Source organism: Dendrobates tinctorius, unplaced genomic scaffold, assembly GCF_039654945.1.
Source record: "Dendrobates tinctorius isolate UK_male_01 unplaced genomic scaffold, ASM3965494v1 ptg000022l, whole genome shotgun sequence".
NCBI lineage: Eukaryota > Metazoa > Chordata > Amphibia > Anura > Dendrobatidae > Dendrobates > Dendrobates tinctorius.
This window is the reverse complement of record NW_027361690.1, coordinates 38,419,319-38,438,713: the sequence shown is the minus strand read 5'-3', so window position 1 is coordinate 38,438,713 and position 19,395 is coordinate 38,419,319. Positions and strand designations below refer to the sequence as shown.

The window sequence follows — 19,395 nt, the reverse complement described above, 5'->3', positions numbered from 1 at the left end:
AGCGATGCACCAGCGATCCCGACAACGATACGACGCGGTCAGGATCGCTGGTGCATCGCTAAATGGTCGCTAGTGAGCTGCCAAACAGGCAGATCTCACCAGCGATGCAGCAGCGGTCGGCGGTCGTCACTTACCTGTCAGACGCGGTGATGAAGAAGTCCTCCCGCCCGCGTCCACGCGTCGCTTGTCAGCGCCAGCAGGAAGCCCAGCAGGAAGCGGCCGACGAGAAACGGCCCAGGACGTTCTCACGCAATCAGCAATAGACAGCGGGTGAGCCTGTCGGAGGTAAGTATCACACATAGCGATATCGCTAGCAATATCGCTGCTGCGTCACAAAATCGGTGACGCTTAAGCGATATCGCTAGCGATCTCGGTTAGTGTGACGGGGCCTTTAGGCCGCTAATTGGTCGTGAATTGTCATGGCAAACATCAGGACCACACAATCATGATCTGAAGGCACCAATGGGGATAAAGAGGAAGCCCCCACACCCTTTTAACCATTTATATGATGTAGATCCTATTGACAGCAGCATCTAATGGGTCAAACTGATATGGACGGTGTCAACACTGACCGTGGCTGATGCAGCAAGTTGTCAGCTATAGTGTACAGTACAGCCGACAGCTGCTGGATTGTCACCTCTATGGGGAGGCTAGTCTCTTATATCTCAGGTCAGTAAAAAGATGTATTGGCTGTCATATTGACTGCCAGAGAGACCTTAGACAGAAAAGATCGAAGAGCTCTGTGCTGGTGTCATAGATGTAACTGGACTGGCCCACAGGGGAACAGGAGAATTTCCCGGCAGGCCCTCATTGTGCTGGAATGGGCCCCCACTGGGCACTTTCACCTTCTGTATATGCAGTGTTTGGCATAGTGCACTTAATGTAACATGTTCAGGCAAGAGCAGCATCCCATTATTCATTTACCAAGCTACAAAGTTTATTATTACATAGAAGAATAGGCAAATTTGTGAACAAGGATCAGGTAATATTGCAGATAACTAAACAGTGGGTTCCAAGCATCAGTGTCACTGCTGGGCTTTATGCACCCCGGTCTGACACTGGATAAACCCTACATTATTATGACAGAGAGCTACTTCCACACTAAGTTTCTAAAAAAAAAAAAAAAACACAGCTGGGGTATATCCAAGGTTAAGTTTTGATGTATGGTATGTAATGCAGGTCCTTGTGCGAGTGGCCTCGGCGTGAATGCCATGCCATATCTATTTCCACTGCTATTTTGATGGGCGGTATTTTATGTACTCTCCATAGTAAGGGTATACCTGTGCAGTCAGAGGGACTGATTTATAAAGAGATTTGGGTCAGTGGAAAAAAGATGTAGAGGTGGGCCATGAAAACAGCAATTTGACTGATGTGTTTTGCACAGAATAATAGAAGAATTACATACTTACACATTACGGCCGGAGTCACACTTGCGAGAAACTCGCACGAGTCTCAATACCCGGCACTGCTGCCGGCAGTCGGGACCGGAATGTGCGGCTGCATGTATTTCTATGCAGCTGAGCGTTCCGGTCCGAGAGCCGGTGGCAGTGACGGGTATTGAGACGCGAGACTCGTGCGAGTTTCTCGCAAGTGTGACACCAGCCTACAGGGGAGGCTTGAAGCCTTGCTGAAATGGCCACTTAAGATCATATCCAGTAATCCACCACTTGCTGTCCATCCCCCTCAAATCTAATACTCAGTATGGCTTCATATGAAGCAATATTAGTACACATGAATATGTTGTCCTGTGGCTGCTGGCATAATTTTCTCATCAATTTCCTTAGGCTTCTTAGCCATGTAATTTAGTGTTTTTCTGTAAGATCCTGTGTGTACATAGGCCTCTGCTATCACACTGTTCTGTTGGATCGAAAGGCAGGTTGGACACTCACACACAACACTACTGCCGTCCACAGCGTACTATATCCCTGGCAGGGAAGAATACGATCGATTCACACTAGCGTTTTCACTTCTATTCTGAGCCGTCAGAGGAGCAGAAAAATGGAAATAAAACATTCAGTTGGGTAAAATGAAAGCTGAGCTCTATTGGCTTGCTATGAGAAACATGGACAATTTTATTGTAAGACAAATTCAATGAATGTGCTGGATAATGCATTTCAGGCCCTAAACAACACAAGGGAAATGGGTCTGTTTTTCATGACCCAACTGCAGCGTGGGACTGGCCCACTGGAGAACCGGAGAATCTTCTCCTGGGCCCAGACTTCTCCTTCATGGGCGTCCACAGTGGCAGACCTTGTGGCTGCTATGGTGCCTGTGAGTCAGGGGAAATCCAGTGCTGAATGACATTGGACCCCATACCACCAGCCGGCGTCTAGATTTCTGGAGGGACCATCATACTGTGTATCCTATGGATGGTGATACCATAGAATAAAATGGTGGAGGAGATTATTAATGACTATCTCTACCACCATTCAGCCTTTGCATCTACACCACAGGCGCGATAAAATCACAAGAGCAGAAAGAGGCTAGGAGTCATTTTATTATTATCATTTTATCGGTCATTACTTGTGGTGGGCTCCTTACTATAAATAAGGGAATGGTGGGGCCCCATAATTGTATATAAGGAGCTGTTGGGGCTCCATATTGTATATGGGGAAGCCATATGGGGGCCACATACTGTGTGTAGGTAACTGTGAGAAACATCATACTGTGTATAGAGTGGATATGGGAGACATCATATAGTATACAGGGTGCTGTAGGGGCCATCATACTGTGTATAGGGAGCTGTATGGAACACCATAATGAGTATAGGGGAGCTGTGGAGGTCATCATTGTGTGTTTAGAAGTGCTGTGGGGAAATGTGTTAGTAGGGCATCGAACTTTCCTGGGGTCCTCATACCGTACTTGTGTAAGGGAATTCAATGTGGGAGTATCATACTGTATGAGGGTGGGCCATTTTGAGGGGCATCACACTCAAAGGGAGCCATGAAAGGGTTATCGTAGTAGGTGAAAACATAAACAGGCTTCTCTTGGCAAATGATGACTTAAAGCTTGGATAGATCATTGATATCAGATCTGTTAGGGTGTAAGCGATCAAGTTTTGTGATGTAACAGCGATCTCACCAGTGAGATCGCTGTGTGTGACAGCGATCAGCGACCGGCCCCCCTGCCGGTATCGCTTATCGCTATTGGAAAGCCCTGGACATTTTTTTGCTCGCTGGTCTCCCGCTGACCAGCACGCATCACTGCGTGTGACAGGCGGGAGACCAGCGATCAGCTGGTGACTAAGGTAAACGCAGGGTTTCTAAGCACGGCGCTGTGCTTAGAAACCCTCTGTGTACCGTAGTTACCAGCGCGCTGATGCAGGGAGCTGGTAACCAAGGTACACATCGGGTTTCTAAGTGAAGCACGTCCCTTGGATACCCGATGTGTACCTTAGTTACCAGCTCCCTGCATCAGCGCGCTGGTAACTAACGAACACAGCGACGCCGCGCGCTCGGCGTTGCTGTGCTGATCGCTGGTGAAGCTGTCTGTTTGACAGCTCACCAGCGATCATGTAGCGACTCACCAGCGATCCTGACACGTTGATATCGTTGTCAGGATCGCTGGTGAGTCGCTATGTGTGACGGGGCACTAACACCCAGAATTCCTGCCGATCAGCTGTAATAGCCTATGACGGTGGCGGGATGTAAACATTTATGGAGTTATACTATTATATCGTTAAAGGGGTTTTCCAGGGCTAATATTCGGTACTGTATCAAGGTGGATCCTAACCATGTGTAATATACCCACTATTAGATTGTGAGTCCTCGGGGGCAGGGTCCTCCTGTACCTGTCATAACTAGTAGTTGTTTGTTATTATGTGTACCCCTCCTCACATGTAAAGCGCAATGGAATAAATGGCGCTATAATAATAAATAATAATAATAATTAGGCTTCCTCTCTACCTGCCAGTTTGATCAGTCATCATGCGATCGCTCATATGCACCTTGCATACTTGCGGACATGTGCCGACTAACTTCTCATCCTATCCCTCTCAATGCTTTAACAATCAGAGAAGCAGAAAGATTAGCTTGTCGGCTTGTGAACAAATGTTTGAAAACCTCATATGATCGATCACGTGTGACAATTAAACAGTCAAGCAGAGGCGAATCCTACCATTGTGTATCTTATGGCAATACTGTAAAATACATTGCCTGATGAAGATTAGCCATGGCCCGAAATTACGCTTTAATGATAACAAATTGTTTTTGTATAGATGAAAGTTGGGCCCTCAGAGTCAAGTCTTCTGGTGGGGCCAATGTTGTGAAGTCCAACACTGCCCACCTACATGTTCCACACAGGGCCGGCCCGAGAGATTACGGTGCCCTCGGCGAAACTATTTTGTTGCGCCCCTACTATTCTTGGCAGTAGATGAAAACTTGGGATATAAATTTAGGAGCAAAATAAACCACAACAGCAGTGATTAATTAACTCTCTCCTAACTCTTTAATCTTCTGAGAAGTTGTATAGGACAAATATATACAAAGTAATCAATAACACAAAACAAAAACGACCATAGGTAATTAAAATTTTTGTTTCCTTGCCTTTTTTTTTTTTAAAAGGATGACACTAAGTCACCGAGATTAATTTGTTTTGCAACTTCAGATTCTATCGAAATTGTTGCCAACCCAACCAACCTCTCTTGCGTCATATTTGCCCTTAAATATGTACACTTTTCTTTCCATCCCTAAAACTTTTTGCCTTTTGAAAAGATTTTTTATTATTTTTTCTACTTTTTCTCTGGCGCCCCCTTTGGGTCGGCGCCCTAGGCGGCCGCCTAGTTCGCCTATACGTTCGGGCCGGCCCTGGTACCACAATGCAAAGTATATTTGATGGACAAAATAGTTTGTATTATTGTAAATATTGTAAATATAATTTTCATGCATACACCTTTGTGACATGCGCTCAGATAGCATAATACATGGGAACGCCTGTGGGATCAAGGCAGGGTGATCTTGATGCTTCTGGTCAGCTTTAAATGAAATGTGTCACCAGGTTTTTGCTACCTAATCTGAGAGCAGCTCAATGGAGGGGTATAGTCCCTAATTCCAACTATGTATCCCTTACTGGGCTGCTTAGTGTAATTTTTCTAAAATCAGTGTTTTATCAGCAGGAGATTATCACTAGAGGATTGCTTGGCTTAAGGCCAGGTTGTACAACTATGCCCCCACCACTGATTTGTTGCTTACTGCTTATATACCTAATACAATCAGTGGTAGGTGTCGAGGTTGGACTACCTGACAGCAGGCCAAGTAGTTCTAGTGATAATCTCCTGCTGATAAAACACTGATTTTATAAAAATTAAACTAAACAGCCCAGTAAGTTAGATACAACATTGGAATCAAGGTTTGTGTCTTCAAAACAGCATTTAAGCATATATTTTTCTAGGTACACTTATAAACAGTTTTTTAAAGAAATGGGCAGGAAGGTTATTCCAACCATCTTTTGCAAATTCTTCTGTATGTAATCCCAGACAGACTCAATGATGTTGAGATCTGGGATCTATGGGGGCCAGATTATCACTTTCAGGACTTCTTGTTCTTTATGCCGAAAATAGTTTTTCCATTATATTGGCTGTATTTTTGGGGTCATTGTCCTGCTGCAGAATTAGTTGGAACCATGCCTCCCTGATGACACTGCATAATGGAAAATATGCCTGTATTTCTCAGCACTGAGGACATCAATAAGTGTGCAATGTTGAGGGCTATAGATGCAGTGATCGACAAAAAAAACTTAGTGCAGCAGATGAAAAACAAACCATGCTTACTTCCTATCAAAATTGGAAGATGTGCAGCAGTGCCATCAGCTCAGAACAGGCAGCAGCCACTGGGACACGATTCCACCCATGTACTGTACAGAGAAGTCTGGAACGAAGGCGTCTTCATTTAGAAATGCATCAAAAAGTCATACCTTTGACATGGAAATGAGGCCAACTGACTCATCTATGCACAAAAGCATAGGAACTGAGGTGCAGAAAAATGGCAGCCGGTGATCTGTATTGATCAGCAAAAGTGTGAAATATTTGGTTGTAACAGAAGTCAGTTTGTTAGCTAAAGGACCGGAGAGTGGCACAATAATGAGTGTATGTAGGCAACAGTGACCTATTGAACCTGCTGCAATGTCATCCTTCAAATGCATGATCTCTGTATAACCCCATTCTAACCACTGATTATCAGCTTTCTGCCTATGCACAGTGTACACACACAGGAAGCTGCCAATTAGTGGTGTGAGTGGGGTTATACAGAGCTCAGCATTCACAGAACTGGTAGATCTGCAGCAGATAGATCAGTGATTTTATCAAAATTACACCGAGCAGCCCAGTAAGTGATACATCGCTGGAATCAGGGTCTCTCCCATATCATGCTGCTGTCAGATGGGTTAGCAAAAACCTAGTTACAGATTCAATGAATATATACTATTAACACTTCAATTTTTACAGCATCCTTACTTTGCAGCATTTTTGTTCACCTGCATAAGGCATTTGTCCAGTGCTGTATATTAAGCAAAAGATTTCCTGCCATAAATAACCTATTTCTGCCAGCAGCTCACGTATAATGGAATAGTATAGTCCAAACTTGTATGAGTTGAGTTTCTTCAACAATAAACATTTGTCCAGTGAATGTTGTATTTGTATTCTCCCCTTAAATGTGTATTTTTACATTCTTTTATTAGTCTTGACATGTGTTAGTTTGATTTCAGAGTATGCTCAGCCAGCCCGCTTCCATGTTGTGTGCCAAATCAGCTCCGTTAATAAAACAAATACAGCTGCAGGCTTGAAGTTTCAGAAATTGGTATTTCAGAATATGTGTAATACCATATAATTGGATATTGCTTCCTACTCACCGCCAAAGTGTTGATTGACAAGACCTCCCCCAGCGTATACAGCAGCGCCTAGTTTGGGGATTTCATGACACTGTTGCCACCTAGTGGATAGGTAGGGTAACACATACTAGTATTTCCCTTCATGTGGCTTATGTATAGAAAATCATGAGAAATTGTTCATAAAACAGAAGAACAAAATAAAATCAACGCATTAATATAAAAACGTTGATTAGTAACTATAGGCTAAATTTCCTCTCTTTTGTACCCTTTAGTAAATACACCACAATAACATCTGAAGACCAGCGGAAATTGTATGAAGACGACTTTGCCTCTGATTACACTGAATATCTCGAGCTGCATGCCAAGATTGGGAAAGTGCTGGAGAGGTTTATGCGGCTTGGCTCCAAAATGAAGAAGTATCAGCAAGGAACAGTAGAGCACAAGGTAAGAATCGAATATAACCCTTAATGTGGTCAGATTAGCGCCATATGGATTGATTATCTATAGAGACCGCCAGTATCACCCTATATGATGGAGTTATTAAAATGTAACATAACACCCCAAAAAATGGTTTTTCATTTACTTGTCATGGACACAGAAAACTAATCAACCCACAAAGAACATATATCTCCTGTCCATATTATTGCTGATTGGCAGGGGTCTGAAAGTGCAGCACCTGGGAAAAAGTGAACTTTTTTTCTATCGGGGGTCGCCGGCTTTCAGTTATGCAGGTGTGATCACAGTTACTGCTCAGTATATTGTGAGTGATGACTGTAAGCACATGCCGGCAATGACTGACAGCCAGCTGGGCCGGTTTCCTAAGCAAGATGCACACATCTGCAAGTTCTTTGCAATAGAGTTAAGAAGCGCTGGTCTAAAGCTTGCCAAATTGCTAAATCTGGCCTGCTTCAGTGCCACTGTGCTCCGCCAGTGCTGGATGCACCGCCTATGGTAAGCAGGAAGCTGAAGATAGCAGACAAGCATAACCATTAAATCTTTCGCCAGTCATCATGTGTCAGGGGAGAATTGTGAGGCTACAATGCCCATCAGATGATCCGTCAGTCCCACCAAACGAAGTGGGTATGGCCAGCTTTTCTCTAATGTGTACAGTATTGCCAGATTGTTAAAGGTAATCTGTCACCCATTTTTTGTTACCCCATCTGAGTGCAATATAATGTACGGGTAGAGATACTGATTCCAGTGATGTGTCGCTTACTGGGCTGCCTACGTTCATTTTAATTAAATCAATGTTTTATTTTCTGCAGATCTCCCAGTTCTCTGTATGCTGAGCTATGTGTAACTCCACCCACACCACTGATTGGCTGCTTTATGCCCATGTACAGTGTACACAGGAAGCTGCCAATCAGTGATGGGGGCGGGGTTATCCACTGCTCATAAATATGCTTGACTACCTTTCAGCAGGTTCACTAGTGATGATCTCCTGCTGATAAATCAGTGATTTTATCAAAACTACACTAAGCAGCTCAGTAAGTGACACATTGCAGGAATCAGGATCTCTGTCTACATATCATGCTGCTCTCAGATTAGGTAGCAAAGCCTAGTAACAGATTCATTTTACAGCAATTTATGTAAGAAACACAAATGTCCCTTATATTACTTGATGAAAGGGACTGAATATTTTGTACTTGCATTTCAATTAACCCCTTTACAACCTATGACATATAGGTACGTCATAGGTCTTTGATGTGGGCTTCAGTGCTGAGCCCTCTTCTTTTCAGGCACATGACGGATGATTTGATCAGCTGTCCTGTGCCCTAGGTTTTGCTGGGAATCTCTGACAGCGGCATTTAAAATACGCCCAAAGGAAGTGTGTCACAAACGCCGCCCATCTGTGCCTCTGTCACATGATTGGGCATGACAACCTGGGATCTGCAGGAGAACCCCGGCCTTGTCATTGCAGATCTGCTATGAGCGCCGCCCTGTTCTGGCTTTTATAGCGGATGATGATTTTTGCAACACATAACAGGGCTGAAGCCAAGATATGTGCAGCATGAGTGATCAGATATCACAGCTTCTAGTCTCTCATGGAGACTATTGAAGCGAGTGGAAAGAAAAAAAAATGTTTTTCAAAATATTTTAAAAATTTAAAAAAATATAGAGCTTTAAATCACCCCCCATTTGCTCCATTCAAAATAAAACAATAAAAGATGCACATATTTGGCATCGCCAAGTTCAGAATTGCCCAATTTATCAAAATATAAAAATTATTAATCTGATCGATAAACGGTGTAACGAGAAAAAAAATCAAAACCCCAGAATTCCTTTTTCTTCCTCACCGCAACATTGCACTAAAATACAATAACGGGCGATCAAAACATCGCATCTTCAACAAAGCGGTATCCTTAAAAATGTCAGCTCGGCGCATAAAAAATAAGCCCTCACTTAACCACTTAAATAAAAAAGAACCTAGACATGTTTGGTGTCTGTGAACTCGTAATGACCTGGAGAATCATAATGGCAGGTCAGCTTTAGCATTTCGTGAACATGGGAAAAAAAAAAAAAACTATTGTGGGACTGCACTTTTTTTTGCAATTTCAACGCACTTGGAATTTTTTTTAATCATTTTCCAGTAGGCGATATGGTAAAATCAATGGTGCCGTTCAAAAGTACAACTCGTCCCGCAAAAAACAAGCCCTCATATGGCCATATTGATGGAAAAATAAAAAAGTTATGGCTCTGGGAATAAGGGGAGTGAAAAACAAAATGCAAAAAAACGCAAAATGCCAAGATGTTCCGTTTTTACATTGGTTAAATGTATAGGAGGGATGTATTATTACATACGCAGCTTCCTTTATCTGTGTGTATATCTGTTCATAGAAAAACGCTCGAAAAATGTCATTTGTTTTTACTTTCAGATGGTTGAAAATAAGATTCTGTCAGAATATAAGAAGTTCAAGAAGGTACGTTACGTATACCATTCATAGAGCGCTAGGACATTGCCCCAGTGCAGTGCGTTAGGTTGGGATGGCATGTTCTGGGATTTTTTTATGCAGTTTTTCACATAAGGCTGGAGTCACAAACAACGATTAAAAAAAGGTCCGATTTTAACGGTACGAAATCGCACAAAGGTATCTTAACCATTGATCCGTTTTTGATGCGATTTTTCTTCATTGATGCGATTTTAATCGCATGTAAGGATCCGTTTGACATCCGTCTGGCGAGATTTTCTCGCAGGGTAGCTAAATGGACATATAATGGAGCCCAATGACAGGTTTCCCCACACAGAGAATGAATAGATCTAGACATATATATATATATATATGTTATACATGTCACAGAGACACATTAATATATATATTACAAATTCATACAGTTCATCATAGCAGAATAGCCGCAGAAACATTTGCCGGCTTTTGGATATTTATTCTCCTGCCCGACATGAAATGACACATGGTTTACATATAGTTAACCATTTCATTTCATGTTTTTTTTGTTATGTCTATCACAATTAATTAGATGAGGTTTGTGGGTAAAATTTTGGACTTGTAGGGGTTAATTTAAGGGGTTAATTTGTTGTATTAAATTACAGGGACTCCTGCTGACGTCACTGAGGCTGCAGGGAGTCCCCGTAATTTCATACAACAAATTAACCCCTTAAATTAACCCCTACAAGTCCAAAATTTTACCCACAAACCTCATCTAATTAATTGTGATAGACATAACAAAAAAACATGAAATGAAATGGTTAACTATATGTAAACCATGTGTCATTTCATGTCGGGCAGGAGAATAATTATAAAAAAGCCGGCAAATGTTTCTGCGGCTATTCTGCTATGAAGAACTGCATGAATTTGTAATATATATATTAATGTGTCTCTATGACATGTATGAAATATATATATATATATATATATATATATATATATATATATATGTGTCTAGATCTATTCATTCTTTATTTAACCGGTCTCTGTGATTTTACTGTATTGGAAGAATTGCCGGCTTTTGCTAAAGGACATCGGGTGCGATTTTATCGCAAGTCACACATCGGGTCCGTTTTTAGTCCCATTTTTTCTCGCCTCCATAGACTTGTATTGTCAAATCCAATCCGAAAATCGGTGACAATCGCAGCATGCTGCGATTGTCTCGGTCAGAGGATCGGATCTGATCAAAAATCGGATGATGGGAGCTGCCCCATAGAATAACATTGGGACGAATGCAATGCGATTTTTTATCGCATTGCATTCGTCCAATTTAATCGCCAGTGTGACCCCGGCCTAAGAATCAGAAACGGAAGATATCTGTAACGAAAAGAATAAGGCTATGTGCACACGCTGCGGATTGGTCTGCAGATTTTTCCGCGCGGCTTATATGCGGATTAGTCTGCGGTTTTGCCCTGCTGTTTATCATCTCTACAATGGAGGAGATGGTAAACCGCAGCGGAATCCGCAGAAAAGAATGACATGTCAATTCTTTCTGCGGATTGGAAACCGCAGCAAAAACCACGCGGAAAATTCCAGCATGTGCACAGCGGTTTCCATTTTCAATAGGATATAATGGTACTGTACACCGCAGCTAATTCTGCTGCGGATCCGCAGCAGAATCCACAGCGTGTGCACATAGCCTAAGCCTCCAATTCACCACTTGCAATTTAATGGAGTCAATTTTCTTTTTTTTGGCTTGTGACATTTGCTGATACTTTTTGCACCAAGTTATTCAAAATGGTGCACACAAATCTTCATTTAGCACAAAAAAGTTGCAAATCCATGGTTTATCCATCATTTTAGCTATACGCAACACAAGCCATCAGACGATCGCAGCTTCAAGTCCCCTAAGGGGACTAACAGACGAAAAATAAAAAAAATATATAAAAAGTTCAAATCACCCCCTTTTGCCACATTTAAAAATAAAGTAATAAAGAAAAAATTAAAACATACACATATTTGGTATCGCTGCCTTTTATAAAAGTCCGAGCTACAAAAGGAGAAAAAAAAATCAAAACGCCAGAATTACGTTTTTTTTTTACCTCTGCAACATTGTAATAAAATGCACTAAGGAATTATAAAACCATATCTACTCCAAGATGGTATCAGTTAAAACGTCAGCTTAAGGCCCCATCACACATAGCGATCTCGGTAGCGAGATCGCTGCTGAGTCACAAGTTTTGTGACGCAACAGCGATCTCACCAGCGAGATCACTGTGTGTGACAGCGATCAGCGACCGGCCCCCCTGCCGGTATCGCTGATCGCTCTGGGAAACCTCTAGACTTTTCTTTGGTCGCTGGTCTCCCGCTGGCCAGCACGCATCGCTGCGTGTGACAGGCGGGAGACCAGCGATCTGCTGGTAACTAATGTATGCATCGGGTATCCAAGGGACGGGCGTCCCTTAGATACCCGATGTGTATGTTAGTTACCAGCGCACTGATGCAGGGTAAACGAGCCCTCATATGGTCATACTGATGGAAAAATTTGGAAAAAAAAATGGGCACTTTGTGAAGGGGTTAAAAAAGAAAGAAAACTTAAAAAATGGCCCAAATCTTATAGAAATTAAGGCACAAATGCTAAAGCCACTAGAAAAAGAGCTAATTACTCTAGAAAACTGGAGAAGCAGCAATGATGAATTGGGGCCTCAGACTTTTTTCTTTTAATTTCCACTTTTGGCTTCGAAACTACATAAAAAACCATAACATGAGAAGCAGAAAAAACAGTTTGTGCAATCAATGCCGCTATGGTTTTCTCACCATTATGTATCAGGTTTACTGTATCGATCATAAGATCCAAAATTTTTTGCAAAAAACATGCCATTAAAAAACAACCACCATCTATTGTAGATCTATAACATACATGCTCTTCCATTGTATGGCGCCACCAGGTGGTCAGATTTGTCCTGCATGGAGAAGATCAGGCTACGGGGGAGAGGGACAGAATGTGACCAGCAGTTCATATAACATTTCTGGATCTTTTGGTGTATTAGTTGCAGATATTGTGGATATGATATGATCTGTACAGTAATGGTGTTGACGTCCCTTAAATAATTCCCATCCTATGGATTAAAATGTGATTGGTGCGAAATGATATTTATAGGATTTGTTTCATTTTTTTATGTCTATAAGGCTGATGTTTGTGTCTCCTCTCCTAGACTTATCCCGGCTACAGGCAAGAGAAGAGCCGCTGTGAATACTTGCACCACAAACTCTCTCACATTAAGCATCAGATTCTGGAATATGAGAAGAATACGCCGACATAGGCAGACCTGACTCCAAAAGACATTTATTGGGGCCACAAGACGGCGGGCCGTCCATCAGCACAGTGGGGTCTGACCAAGAGGGAGGCTTCTCATCAAACCAAGCGACTTATGGAATCGAAAAAAAAAAAGTGCCATCAGACTACTTTATGGTGCATACTGTAGTAAAAGACGCCTCGGCGCTCCACCAGTGACCCAACGACTGCCTTATAGACGACAGGTGACGTCATGTACAAATCACAGATTGTAGCTTTTTTTTTGTTATCCTGGAAAGATAAAGTGTGAATCAGAAAAACTTGGTATCTGTAAAAATGTAGAAATCATGTACTGCTGTGCGGTGTAATGATCTACCGGGGAAGACGACTGAGCCGTGAAGAAGAGGTCTATTCCAGAAACATGGAGGAATTCATCTCCAGCGTCGCCTGTGTGGCACCAGCTGGTACCTCTAAGGGGCCACAGAACTACAGGTTTTCTGTGACTTGTGGTACGCCGGGGGACGCAATGTGACCACATTCACCTGCATCATGTTGTAGCGGCAGCACAGAGATCTTTGTGCCGAGCGTCCTGTGTCGCCACGTACCCCCGCCTAAAATTCTCTAATGCAGTTTATCCTTTAAAAATGGATAACGCCAGTTTAATTCATCAGTGGGGTTCATGGTAGTCACACATTAACTCGTGACAGGGGTTTTCTGCCAAACCAGACAATCTTGCCCATCGGCCTTGGACTCCCCGAATAGGCCTAGATTTCGTACAATTAATCGCATTATGAGTTACTATGTTTTGTGAAATCATTGTTCTTTATACTGACCTGGGGTCTATGATTAAAGTCTTTCTTGATCATATAATTTGTCTTCACTTTGTTGCGGTTGTGACATTTTACATTAATAGGAATCGGTCCCCAGATTTTTGGACACCTAATCCGAGAGCAGCATGATGTATAGACAGAGATCCTGATTCCAGCAATGCGTTGTTTACTGGGCTGCTTACTGTAGTTTATAAAATCTGCAGCCATGTAGTAGTCCTCCATATTCAAGAGCTCTGTATAACCCCATCACTGATTGGCAGCTTTCTGTGTACACTGTGCATAGGCAGAAAGCTGCCAGTGGTGTGGGCGGGGTTTAGAGATTATTTTCACAGGGGTTAAATTGAAAAAAAAAAAATGGACCCCACAATTTCTTAGTTTCTCCTAAATGCAACAATGCCCCATCTGTGGTCAGAAACTGCTGTTACATTATGAAAGGAGCACTATTTTCCTTGATCACCATTTGCAGGGTCCAAAACAGGTGACACAATGCAGAAGCTCCAAACAAAAGTGACCTCATTTTGGAAATTACAACCTCTCTGGCAACTCATCTATGGGTGTAGTGACTATTTTGCCTCAACGTGTTCTCAAGAAATAAGCAGAGTTGGTATTGTAGAGTGAAAATTGCAAATATGCCAGATAACTGCCCAAATAAATGATGGGGTGGAGGTCTCCACAAAACGTTGGGAACAATGCAAGTAGGTTCTTCTCACTACACCATTGAGATACATGTGAATGGTTACTGCTCATAGGGTAATGCAAGGTGATTCTTACAGAGCCTTTGTCCTACTAGGACTGTGGATCCTTCATCCACCCGATTGGTTTTCATTGACAGATGACCTGGGGGATTTGCTTTTTGTGGGATTTTTTTTTAAAGTGCATAGACTGCTTTTGTGCATGCCTAAAAACATGGCACACCAGCGAAACAGAGGCAGATAGACCTCTATGTAGGCACAAAGGACAGGATAAAGGAGCCGAGCCATATTTCAGAAACAATTAAACAGCAGTATAGAACCAGTGTGTGTGTGTATATTATATATATATATATATATATATATATATATATATATATATATATATATATATATATATATATATATACACACACAGTACCTTGCGAAAGTATTCGGCTCCCTGGAACTTTTCAATCTTTTCCCACATATCATGCTTCAAACATAAAGGTACAAAATGTAAATTTTTGGTGAAGAATCAACAAGTGGGACACAATTGTGAAGTTTAACGAAATTTATTGGTTATTTAAATTTTTTGTGGAAATTCAAAAACTGAAAAGTGGGGCGTGCAATATTATTCGGCCCCTTTAACTTAATACTTTGTTGCGCCAACTTTTGCTGCGATTATAGCTGCAAGTCGCTTGGGGTATGTCTCTATCAGTTTTGTACATTGAGAGACTGAAATTCTTGCCCATTCTTCCTTGGCAAACAGCTCGAGCTCAGTGAGGTTTAATGGAGATCGTTTGTGAACAGCAGTTTTCAGCTCTTTCCACAGATTCTCGATTGGATTCAGGTCTGGACTTTGACTTGGCCATTCTAACACCTGGATACGTTTATTTGTGAACCATTCCATTGTAGATTTTGCTTTATGTTTGGGATCAGTGTCTTGTTGGAAGTCAAATCTCCGTCCCAGTCTCAGGTCTTTTGCCGACGCCAACAGGTTTTCTTCAAGACTGGTCCTGTATTTGGCTCCATCCATCTTCCCATCAATTTTAACCATCTTCCTTGTCCCTGAAGAAAAGCAGGCCAAAACCATGATGCTGCCACCACCATGTTTGACAGGGGGGATGGTGTGTTCAGGGTGATGAGCTGTGTTGCCTTTACGCCAAACATATCGTTTGGCATTGTTGCCAAAAAGTTCGATTTTGGTTTCATCAGACCAGAGCACCTTCTTCCACATCTTTGATGTGTCTTCCAGGTGGCTTATTGCAAACTTTAAACAACACTTTATGGATATCTTTAAGAAATGGATTTCTTCTTGCCACTCTTCCAGAAAGGCCAGATTTGTGCAGTGTACGACTGATTGTTGTCCTATGAACAGACTGTCCCACCTCAGCTGTAGATCTCTGCAGTTCATCCAGAGAGATCATGGGCCTCTTGGCTGCATCTCTGATCAGTCTTCTCCTTGTTTGAGATGAAAGTTTAGAGGGACGGCCGGGTCTTGGTAGATTTGCAGTGGTATGATACTCCTTCCATTTCAATATGATCGCTTGCACAGTGCTCCTTGGGATGTTTAAAGTTTTGGAAATCATTTCGTATCCAAATCCGGCTTTAAACTTCTCCACAACAGTATCACTGACCTGCCTGTTGTGTTCCTTGGTCTTCATGATGCTCTCTGTGCATCAAACAGAACCCTGAGCCTATCACAGAGCAGGTGCATTTATACGGAGACTTGATTACACACAGGTGGATTATATTTATCATCATTAGTCATTTAAGACAACATTGGATCATTCAGATATCCACAGTGAACTTCTGGAGTGAGTTTGCTGCACTGAAAATAAGAGGGGCCGAATAATATTGCACGCCCCACTTTTCAATTTTTGACTTTCCACAAAATTTCATTCAACTTCACAATTGTGTCCCATATTGATTCACCAAAAAAATTTATATTTGGTATCTTTATGTTTGAAGCATGATATATGGGAAAAGGTTGACAAGTTTCAGGGTGCCGAATACTTTCGCAAGGCACGGTATATACATTTAAAAAAAAAAAAAAAAAAAAAAAAAAAAAACACCTTTTGCAAACACAAAATGTTTCCCACCTTTAAGATTTTCACTGTATGAGTTAAAGAGTACTTAAAAACAGTCTAGGGTTCATCTTTTAAATTAATAAAATGGAGTGGGCAGTCCCAGATTGACGATTTATTTAAATATATTAAAGTGGTTGTTCGATTGCCATTTTCAGAGACCCATTAATCTCTTTATCCTCCCAAGGTGGTTTGCACGTTAATGACCAGGCAAATTTTTACAATTCTGACCAGAGTCACTTTGAGGTAATAACTCAAACGCTTCCATGGATCCCGGTGATTCTGACATTGTTTTCTTGTGACATATTGTACTTCATGATAGTGGTAGCTTGCATTTATTTGTGAAAAAAAAACAAAAACAGAAGTTTGGTGAAAATTTTGCAATTTTCAAACTTTTAATTCTTACGCCCTTAAATCAAGGAGATATGTCACAGAAAACGGTTAAATCGCTCCCACATGTCTACTTTACATCAGCACAATTTCTGAAACATTTTTTGTTAGGAAGTTAATTGTTAAAAGTTGAACAGTGATTTCTCATTTTTCTAAAAAAACAAAAAAAAAAAAACAAACCATTTTTTTTTTTTTTTAGGGACCACCTCACATTTGAAGTGACTTTAAGAGGAAATGCCAAAAAGTGACACCATTGTAAAAACTGCACCCCTCAAAGTGCTCAAAACCACATTCCAGAAGTTTAACCCTGCAGGCACTTCACGGGAATTAGATAAAAAAAAAATCTCAGATACCAGAGTAATGAAATACTCCTTGGAAAACCAACTTGGACTATTAGGGGTTGTACCCTGTGGAGCTCCCCTATAGTAAACAAAGAACTTAAGATCTTAGGGCCCCGTCACACATAGCGATCTCGCTAGCGAGATCGCTGCTGAGTCACAAGTTTTGTGACGTGACAGCGATCTCACCAGTGAGATCGCTGTGTGTGACAGTGATCAGCCCCCCCCGCCGGGATTGCTGTAGGAAAGCCCTGGACATTTTTTTGGTCGCTGGTCTCCCGCTGGCCAGCACGCATTGCTGCGTGTGACAGGCGGGAGACCAGCGATCAGCTGGTAACCAAGGTAAACACAGGGTTTCTAAGCACGGCGCTGTGCTTAGAAACACTCTTGAGTACCTTAGTTACCATGGTAACTAAGGTACACATCGGATTTCTAAGTGACGCACGTCCCTTAGAAACCCGATATGTACCCTAGTTACTAGCTCCCTGCATCAGCGCGCTGGTAACTAAAGTACACAGTGACACCAGGCGTCGCTGGTGAAGCTGCCTGTTTGACAGCTCACCAGCGATCTTGACACGTTGATATCGTTGTAGGGATCGCTGGCGAGTCGCTATGTGTGACGGGGCCCTAACACTGCCATGAAAGTTTTTAAAGATTAGCTTTATTGTTGAATTGATTCCATTTTCAAGAACTGATTTAGAGCTTAAGTTTTTAATAGTTCTAAAGGAGCTGTCTGGCTTCCGAATCAGAAAGAGGGGGAAATAAAACCCTTTACCCCTTTCAGGCAAGGGAACCTCCAACAGGACAGCCTTACGCAACAGCTCCAGGACCTCTTGTTCTGCAGAGTAAAGGGCCTGTCACACTAAGCGATATCGCCATGTATGATGCTTACCTCTGACCGCTCCCCCGCTGGTTATCGCTGATCGCACGAGAACGTCCTGGGCCGTTTCTCTTCGTCAGCTTCCTGCTGTGACGACGAGCGACGCGGGCGGGCGTCAGGATTGCCTCGTCTGACAGGTAAGTAGCGACCCCCGACCCATGCTATGTCGCTGGTGAAATCTGCCTGTGTGGCAGCTCACTAGCGACCACTTAGCGATGTACCAGCGATCCTGACCGCGTCATATCGCTGGTACATCGCTAAGTGTGACAGTACCTTTAGACTGGGTGTCTCCTCTGCTACTGTCTGCTGAATACATGACTGACACAACCTCTTTAGATAGGATTCCAGCATGTGGGACCTGCAAAATGCACACTCATGTCTTGATTTCCCTGCACACGTCTTTCCCTGGCAGGACCAGGAGAAAAATGGGAAGACTACATCACCGAGTGAACTTTCACAAAGATCACTAACCAGTGCAAATCAATTGAATAGGTACCGGATTACGAGGGGGACACATCTCAGTTGAAGGATCTTCCCTGAAGGCTGCTGAATCGTTCACTCTGCTGGAGCTCGCCGCAGAATCCAGACTCACTTACACGACCACTTCTTGCACTGTCATGGGGTCATTGCTGGGATGCTCGAGGCATCTGACCGAGCTCCTGCTGTTGCTGATTTACCTGTTCCTGCTGCTTGCATGATGCCATCCTTTCAGAACAGGATCAGGCCCAGATGCAAGGAGTTCTGTGCAGGTGCCCTTTTTAAATGCTAAGCACAACCCCATCCAGTACCTCCAGATATCCAGGTCAGCAGGTCACCTGGTCATTGGTACTATTTCAGAGATCTCCTCCCCAGAGCACCCCACCCCCCTGCAGGCCCACACCATGCACTTTGCCAACGTAACACCCAAGCCCCACTCGACGAGTCTCCAGGACCTGCCACCACGTCATCAGCGCCCACCAGACGCCCCAGCGTGTACACCACAGGAGACACCACCGGCAAGCTCCAGGGACATATTCACCTGCCTTCAGGCACCATCTATCCAGAGCTGGTAATTCTCCCCAGACACTGCTCCGCTCACTACCGTGTGGCTCACCCTGGACCCACTGAGGCGCTTCCAGGAACCCCGCACCAGCCGAGACAGGGGACCCCCGCTGCCTGAACCAACTGGCTGGGCCTGGGAACCAAACAAGTCTTCTG

At 42.9% G+C, this 19,395-nt stretch overlaps 1 protein-coding gene across 1 annotated transcript in view; it reads left to right on the top strand.

Moving 5' to 3' along the window:
* Positions 1-13,872, top strand: part of ELL3 (elongation factor for RNA polymerase II 3) — a 165,576-nt gene extending 151,704 nt beyond the window's left edge. The window contains exons 10-12 of the mRNA XM_073568604.1: positions 7,095-7,266; positions 9,699-9,743; positions 12,923-13,872. Of these exons, the coding sequence (XP_073424705.1) occupies positions 7,095-7,266; positions 9,699-9,743; positions 12,923-13,030 (325 nt within the window). The 3' untranslated portion in view covers positions 13,031-13,872. The remainder of the gene's footprint in view (positions 1-7,094; positions 7,267-9,698; positions 9,744-12,922) is intronic.
* Positions 13,873-19,395: the final 5,523 nt, after the last annotated feature.